This window comes from Phytophthora ramorum (genome assembly GCF_020800215.1).
Source record: "Phytophthora ramorum isolate Pr-102 chromosome Unknown Phyram_PR-102_s0016, whole genome shotgun sequence".
NCBI classification, from domain to species: domain Eukaryota; phylum Oomycota; class Peronosporomycetes; order Peronosporales; family Peronosporaceae; genus Phytophthora; species Phytophthora ramorum.
This window is the reverse complement of record NW_027150662.1, coordinates 285,224-292,127: the sequence shown is the minus strand read 5'-3', so window position 1 is coordinate 292,127 and position 6,904 is coordinate 285,224. Positions and strand designations below refer to the sequence as shown.

Below are 6,904 nucleotides of genomic sequence, written 5' to 3'. Positions count from 1 at the left end.
TGCTTCACCCTTTTCGACACCAGCGCTGCAAACTTCTGGGGGCGCCTCAACGAGCAGAGCCAATGACCCAGACTTGCCCCACGTAGTTTCAAGTCGTGATGGAGCGCAACGGGCCTCGTCGTACTGGGCGAACAAATTTCAAACTCAATCGAAAGCAGACTTCGTTCGTGGAGATGTCTCGCCACTCCTTGAAAGATTCGAGGATACTGCCTCGTACCGACATCCGCAACGCAAGTCGTTACAGACTCTCCTGGATGAAATGAGCACTCGAGCAGGTTCACTGTCCAAACGAAAACTTGCTGGGGACTCGAAATTGCATGTGCTGCGACGCCAAGCCAGCGATCTCATGGTGATCCAACGTCAATATCGAGAGGACACTCTTGCGGACGCTACGAAGGCTGTCCTGAAGAAGAACTTTCACGAACAAATGAAGGCTTCAGCGTTGGAGCCACCGTCGAAGATTATCCCAACACGCTTTCTCTTTGACGCTACAAGATGTGTTCGTGCATCTCGCTGTGACTACTGCAACTTCGCTGGCGGCGAACTAGAGTGTGCAACGTGCAATGTTGTGGCTCACGCGCGGTGTTATCTTGCTGCATATGAACAAGACGACCGAAAGACCAAGCTCACGTTTGTTGTTCCTACCACAGGCACACAAAAATCGCCGTTCTCGTCGTGGTTGTGCTCTCATTGCCATTCCGATCTGGTGGTCGAGTACGACGAGAGATCTGCAGATGCGCGAGCTGCTCATTTGGCTGCTCAACGACAAGTTCTGGCGAATGCTCTCACAGCCTACGTGAGAATGACGAGAGACGCAGCTGCATTTGCGACCAAGAAGGCCTCAATCATCAGAATCCAGGCGGCACTCCGTGGACGGCTAGCTCGTCAACGGTTCGAACGATTGCAACGGATGCGGCTTAAGCCGTACGCTATTGATGCACTTCGAGTACGGGCCATTTTACCATCAGGTGTTGGAATCCCGTCGGAAGGCCTGGGTTTGGGGATTAGCAGTTCGTCATCTCTGGAAGAGTTACGTCTGGGCAATGGTTTCTCGTGCAACCCGTTCCTGTATGTGACTGTAGTCGCTGGTAACGACGAGGACACCCAGCTATTTTGCTTTGAGACCAGCGTACGAAAGCCGACTGCACTTGGCGGAGCTACGGGGCCAACGGAACTGGATGTTGTGTGGCCCGAGAAAATGTTCGTGCCGGGGGCGGACGGCAATGCCACCTTCTGCTTCACGTTGTTGAGTAAGAATGGCCCCAACACGTTTTTCCTTGGTCAAGCTGTGCTGCGATTGCTCGACTCCAGTGATAGCTGGCGAACTGGTCTCGCGACTGAATTGGATCTCATGGACCGCATTGAAATTTTCCCCAAGAGTGCACAACACCAGACTCTTTCACTGGCTGATGCTGGAGGAAACGCGCCCAGGTTTATTGAGGATCTCGATGAAAAGGACATCAATGGAGAGACTGCTCGATCAAAAGGGAGGCCTCGCTGGGTCGTAAGCGTCCACCTCCGACCGTATAAAGAGCAGTATTCCTACTGCGGGTACCTGAATATGAAGTCGACACTCGAAAGCTTCCATGCGAGCGCTCGCTGGTGTGTTTTGGCCGATGGAGTTTTACGTATCTACCGCCACTACGGCGTTACGCTGGCTTCGGATGTTGTCGATATGGCACGTGCCACGGACGTTCGCGTTATTCCAATTGTGTCAGTAGCCCATCGATCTGCTACCGCTAAGGCGACAAAAGTTAACCTGTCGTTGCACAGCCCCTCTGAAGACGGTGATGAAAGTGTAGCAAAAACGACTGCGAGTCGTTCAGTAGGGGTGGGCAATCTGAAGACTCATCCCCGACTCGCAGAGCAATGCTGCTTGGCCGTGCATCACTTGAGTCGACTATACCTGTTTCAGTGCGAGCAGAACAAGCAGCTTCGACAGTGGCTGAAGAAGCTACAAGGAGCGCAAAAGTTTAGTTCACATCAGTGTCACTCTTCCGTGATAGCTGCAATGTCGCCACCAGGGGCTGGAAACTAATAACATTTGAAAAGGATGGGGCGATGCCTTATGCTTTGAGAGGCGAAGGACTTCACATGTTAATGAGTCCTAACAAGTACATACTAAAAAGCAACTATACTAACAAGCAACGTAGTACTTACGTATTTGTTTTATGCATCGTCATCTCCAGCAAGCAGGCCAAACCATTCGCCTGCTTCTTCTTCACTACCACCATCGCAGTCGTCGGAGCTTTGCCCTTTGGCATTGAGCACCTCTCCCAGAGTCATCTTCTGTTGGAGTAGCGCTCTTGTGTGTTGATTCAATGCATTTGTGACACAACGCAGCAACTCGTCCGGCGCGATCTTGCGGCATCCGTTTTCGTAGGCCTTCAGTATAAAGTCCACTACGACCTCGCGACCGCACAAGCTCGCGTAGTAGAGCGGCGAGTTCTCAAAGTCGTCCAACGCGCGGTAGGCGTCGCTGTGAGTCCCGCAGACAGCTGCTAGCACCTCTACGTCGCCCATCTTGGCCGCTTGCCAAATCGTCACGTTATTGTGCGAGAATTCCGCGCTGCACGGACACTCAAATGGTCTCTTGACTTGCCGCAGTATTCGGCGTGGCGCAACGTACCCCACCAGCCCTTGCACAGAGTACCATTCTTCACAGGGCTCGGCGTTGGATTCTGTCGTCGGCGACTCCACGAGCCGGCAGCCAAGATGTCGAAGCACGACTGGAAGCTCCTCCAGCGTCAACTGGACCCCGAAATCACACCTTAACACGTCATATATCTCGTGCAATGGCAGTGACTGTGGTGGTTCCTTACTGCTGCTGTGAGCTTGATGTGCTTCTGCAACGCGTTTGATACGACGAAAGGGGTGCGCCAATTGTGGTTGCAAACTCTGGAGACGTCGCTGCTCGAGTGCCAAAACCAACGAGTGGCTGATGAGAACACCCTTCGCCTGGCGATTGTATTGTTGCAACAACAGACGCCGCCGCGAGCTCTCGGCCACGCTTTGAACGGCTGCCGCGTTGCCCATGGTGTTCCACAAATGTAGCTATCTAGCGACACGACTGCAAGTTGAAGTTGTCAAAAATAGATAGACCAGGATCTACTTTTGTCCTTGCCAATAAGATGAGCGTCCTGCATTATCTGTCGGGTTGGGGCTGCCCCCGATGGGGAGTTCAAGCAAAAATTGCCGCTTCCGGGTAGAAAGCAGACGAGTGTGTTCCGTTTCTTGGGGTGTCAGCAGATTGTACCATCACAGGTTACCGTTCATCAGCACAACGTGAGCTCCCTCGACAACGACGGTTGACGAGACGTTGGCCTAGGCTTCGTCCCCTATACTACATTCTGCTGGACTTGTACGTATGGGACGGGTCACTGCATTTGCTACATGTTTCCTCCTCGCCATTTTCGTTAATTATTCGGATCAGATCGCATCATAGCAGCCTTATAGTTATGGCACTTCATCAAAATCGCCGTGGTCCCCCTGTTCTTGAAATTCACGCTTGGTCAATTGTTGAGCTTGTCAGAAAACTCGTTTTCAGTGAATTCTTCCAGCTCTGCCTCTTCCAAGTGGAACAGATAATCGTCTTCGCTAGTATTGCCGCCATCGTTCTCACAGTTCTTGTCTTCACCGTCACCCACGGAAATTCGCCGACGCTTTTCCTTGCCATGCTCACCATCAGCTTGGCTTCCCCGCACCGGAAGCTGTACTTTACTCTTGCCAGTTTTCCGCTTTTTACTCGTAGACTTAGATCCTGCTGCCCCATCACGATTCAGCTCCGACATGGCCAAGTGAACTACCTCAGCTCGAACACTAGTGCGCTGAAGTTTCTCCTCGTAGGCGTTGACAATATCAGGTACATCCACGCGCAGTTTGTCGGCATTCTCCCACGTGTCTTCACTCTCGTCATAACTTTCCCACCGGACAAGGTATTGCCGCTTGCCGGAGAGCATGCGATGGTTTACGATGTGGTCGACGGTGTAGAATTCCATGCCACCTCCAGTCGCACCCCGTTCGCTGGTTCCTTTCTTCTTATTTCCTTTCCGGGATTTGCCTGTTTCGCGTTGGTTAGCTAATGCGTTATCACGAGCGCGTAGCTCCGCCACATACTGGTCAATAAGTTCTTTTGCATGTGCGGGGGCTTTGCGACGCGCAATCCATAGCGGCACGGATACTCCTTGCCAGCGCATCAAGTACTCCTTGGCTTTTCCGTAAGTACGCACGCCCAGTACTATCTCCGCCACCAGACTCGCAGCTGCCTGTTTGCCGATGCGGTCCTTCTTGTTCACTGCGTCTGGGCTCCGCGATTGTGTGCGTGGAGTTGAAGCAGTTCTGGGCGCCGCTCGAGGGGAGAGGTTCGTCACAATCGGTGGCGGCGCAATTCGGGCCCGCTTGCCGATGGCAGCTGCATTCGGAGCTGCAGCGTCAGTAGTTTGGCCCGCAGCCTGCTGTTGAATAGCACGCCTCTGAATCATAGCGGAATAATCCTGCGCCTGCATGGCCGTGAACTTTAAGCTGTTGGAGATCAACAAGTCGTGGAACATCTCGCTCGATATCTCGTCGTCCGATGGCTGGTCGTCTCCTCCGTCAGTTCTATCAGGTGTCTCCCTGGTTGTCTCCTGACCATTAGGCGCCTCCCAGCCGCTCATATCATCCACGAAAGCTTGCGGCATGGTTGTCGTCTCGTCCCCGCGCTCCAGATACCTGTCCAATGGGTCCTGTGCAGTGACACTGGAGCCATTTGGGCCCATGGTCCTGGCCCGCTTAAGCGCTGGCACGATATCCCGGAAGAAAAAGTCATTGAGCGTAGCCACGAGCTCCGAGAGCGTCTTGGCGTTGGCGCTCAGCAGATTGGCCTGGTGCCGCGCGTCCTGCAAATTAGCGGTCACATCGGCGGATTGCGTCAAGACACGCTGCAGCACCTGAGTGAGGCCCGCCGCGTCCTTTTGGCGTTCCATGAGCCGCAGCCACGTCTCGAAGCTGCAGAAAAGTTAGAAGTATCAATATTGTGAGCGATACAGAGGGCAGTAACGGGTGTGGGGGGGTTGATGATTGCAGGACGTACAAGGCTTTCTCCCGGTCCTGTTCTTGTGGAGAGGAGGCGGCTATGGCGCGCGCAGCACACGCCGTGACAGACGCCATCGTCTCTGCAGGCTTTTGTTCGTCCCCGTTGACAAGCAAATCTGAGAGGACGAAGTTGCTTGAAGAAATTAAGTTGCGCTTAAAGTGAGCGCACTCAAAACATTTTGAGGAAAATGAAGGTGGTGTGTTTGGACGCGGGCGGGGCGACGCTCAAGGCGTCGGTGGTGGTGCCCGGCGCGGCTTGGACCGCGTCGATGCTCGCGAACCATGTGGCCAACACGTCAACGAACCCCTCGGCAGTATTCATGGGCCAGAAGTTGCGGGAACTCGAGCAGCAGCGCGCTAAGTTGCGTTACGTGCGGCCTGTGCAGAGGTGACTTAAGCTTGGAACTGGGGTACTTGGTGGTTATACTGAGGGTACATTTTTGGATGGGGACAGGGGTTACTGCGTCAATTGGAACATCGAGTCCGAATTGTGGACGCATCTCATGTCCTCCGAGGCAAGTTGAAGTTGACATACAATTACCAAGTGTAAAAGGACTGACATTTTTGTGGGGTTACACTGTTGTAGATGCTCGACGTAAACCCAACGGAGTACTCGCTGGTGGCGACGGTCCCACTATTGGCACCTGCAGTCGTGAACGAGACTATGGATCAAGTGGTGTTCGAGGAGCTGGGCTTCCAGTCCTACGCTCGCGTCAACGCGGCCGAGTGCTGCGTGTTATCGTACTCGGAGTTTGCGGAGCGAGAGTTCCAAGAGAATCTGTCGGTGGCCAAGAATGCCGTGAAGAGGAGTCCGGGCAGGAAGAGAGGAAACAAAACCAAGGCAGCGGACCCGCCCACGCTGCCGCCCGTGGAGGATGAGGACCCGCTCCGGTTTGCAACGTCGTCGTGCCATTTGGTGGTGGACTCGGGCTTCTCGTTCACGCACGTGGTGCCGGTGATTGACGGGAAGGTTTACTTGCCTGGCGTGAGACGTATCAATGTCGGAGGGAAGCTGCTGACCAACTACTTGAAGGAGATCGTGTCGTATCGCCAGTGGAACGTCATGGACGACACCCCCGTGATCAACGAGCTCAAGGAGACTCTGTGCTACTGCTCGATGGATTTTGAGGGTGACCTGCGGCGGTACCACACGGATCGACAGCAGCGCAAGCATTGGGTACTGCCTGACTACGTTCATTCTTTTGAGGGTTGGTGCCGCGAAGACCAAGTGCAAGAATATACAGAAGATGACGAGACACCGACGGAAGATCAACAGTCTGCGAATGCACACGACGACGAGCAGGCTCTGGAAATGGGCGTCGAGATGGTTACGGTGCCAGAGGTGCTGTTCAACCCGTCAGATATTGGCATTCACCAGGCAGGGCTTGCAGAGACTATCGTCCAAGCCGCGGAGGCGTGCCCCGAGGAGCTGTGTGATGCTCTGTATGGTAACATTCTGCTGGTCGGTGGGAACACAAAGTTCAAGAACTTCCGACAGCGACTCGAGCGTGATTTGCGGTCGTTGGTGTCTGATGATTTTGAAATCGGCTTGCACGAACCGTCCGAGTAAGTAGTTGCTGTTGGGTTTGGGATGGAATGGTTTTGACTAACATGATTGTCTATCCCAGTCCGATACTCACTGCGTGGCAAGGTTGTTGCTCTCTGGCGGGGTCTGACGCGCTGTCCGAACGGATCGTGACCAAGCAGGAGTTCGAAGAGCACGGCAGTAACATCTGCTTGAAGCGCTTCTAACGAGGTCAATCAATCGATATGTTTGTTGTTGTTGAGTGCGGCGCGCATGGGAACCGGAGACTAACGGATGGCAGTGGCA

General features: G+C 53.8%; 4 protein-coding genes across 4 annotated transcripts; 2 read left to right on the top strand and 2 right to left on the bottom strand.

The window, feature by feature from the left end:
• Nucleotides 1-346: 346 nt before the first annotated feature.
• KRP23_12730 (uncharacterized protein) lies at nt 347-2,038 on the top strand (the record flags this gene model as incomplete). The annotated part of the gene is made up of 1 exon (XM_067883356.1): nt 347-2,038. One exon carries the CDS (start codon nt 347-349, stop codon nt 2,036-2,038), a length of 1,692 nt encoding a protein of 563 aa, XP_067738809.1.
• A 131-nt stretch (nt 2,039-2,169) lies between these two features.
• KRP23_12729 (uncharacterized protein) lies at nt 2,170-3,036 on the bottom strand (the record flags this gene model as incomplete). Its single annotated transcript, XM_067883355.1, has 1 exon — nt 2,170-3,036. The coding sequence occupies one exon, from the start codon at nt 3,034-3,036 to the stop codon at nt 2,170-2,172; it is 867 nt and encodes a 288-aa protein (XP_067738808.1).
• A 476-nt stretch (nt 3,037-3,512) lies between these two features.
• On the bottom strand, nt 3,513-5,148 carry KRP23_12728 (uncharacterized protein; the record flags this gene model as incomplete). Its single annotated transcript, XM_067883354.1, has 2 exons — nt 3,513-4,986; nt 5,072-5,148. The coding sequence occupies 2 exons, from the start codon at nt 5,146-5,148 to the stop codon at nt 3,513-3,515; spliced, it is 1,551 nt and encodes a 516-aa protein (XP_067738807.1).
• A 113-nt stretch (nt 5,149-5,261) lies between these two features.
• KRP23_12727 (Actin-related protein 6) lies at nt 5,262-6,825 on the top strand (the record flags this gene model as incomplete). Its single annotated transcript, XM_067883353.1, has 4 exons — nt 5,262-5,461; nt 5,528-5,588; nt 5,660-6,639; nt 6,702-6,825. The coding sequence occupies 4 exons, from the start codon at nt 5,262-5,264 to the stop codon at nt 6,823-6,825; spliced, it is 1,365 nt and encodes a 454-aa protein (XP_067738806.1).
• Nucleotides 6,826-6,904: the final 79 nt, after the last annotated feature.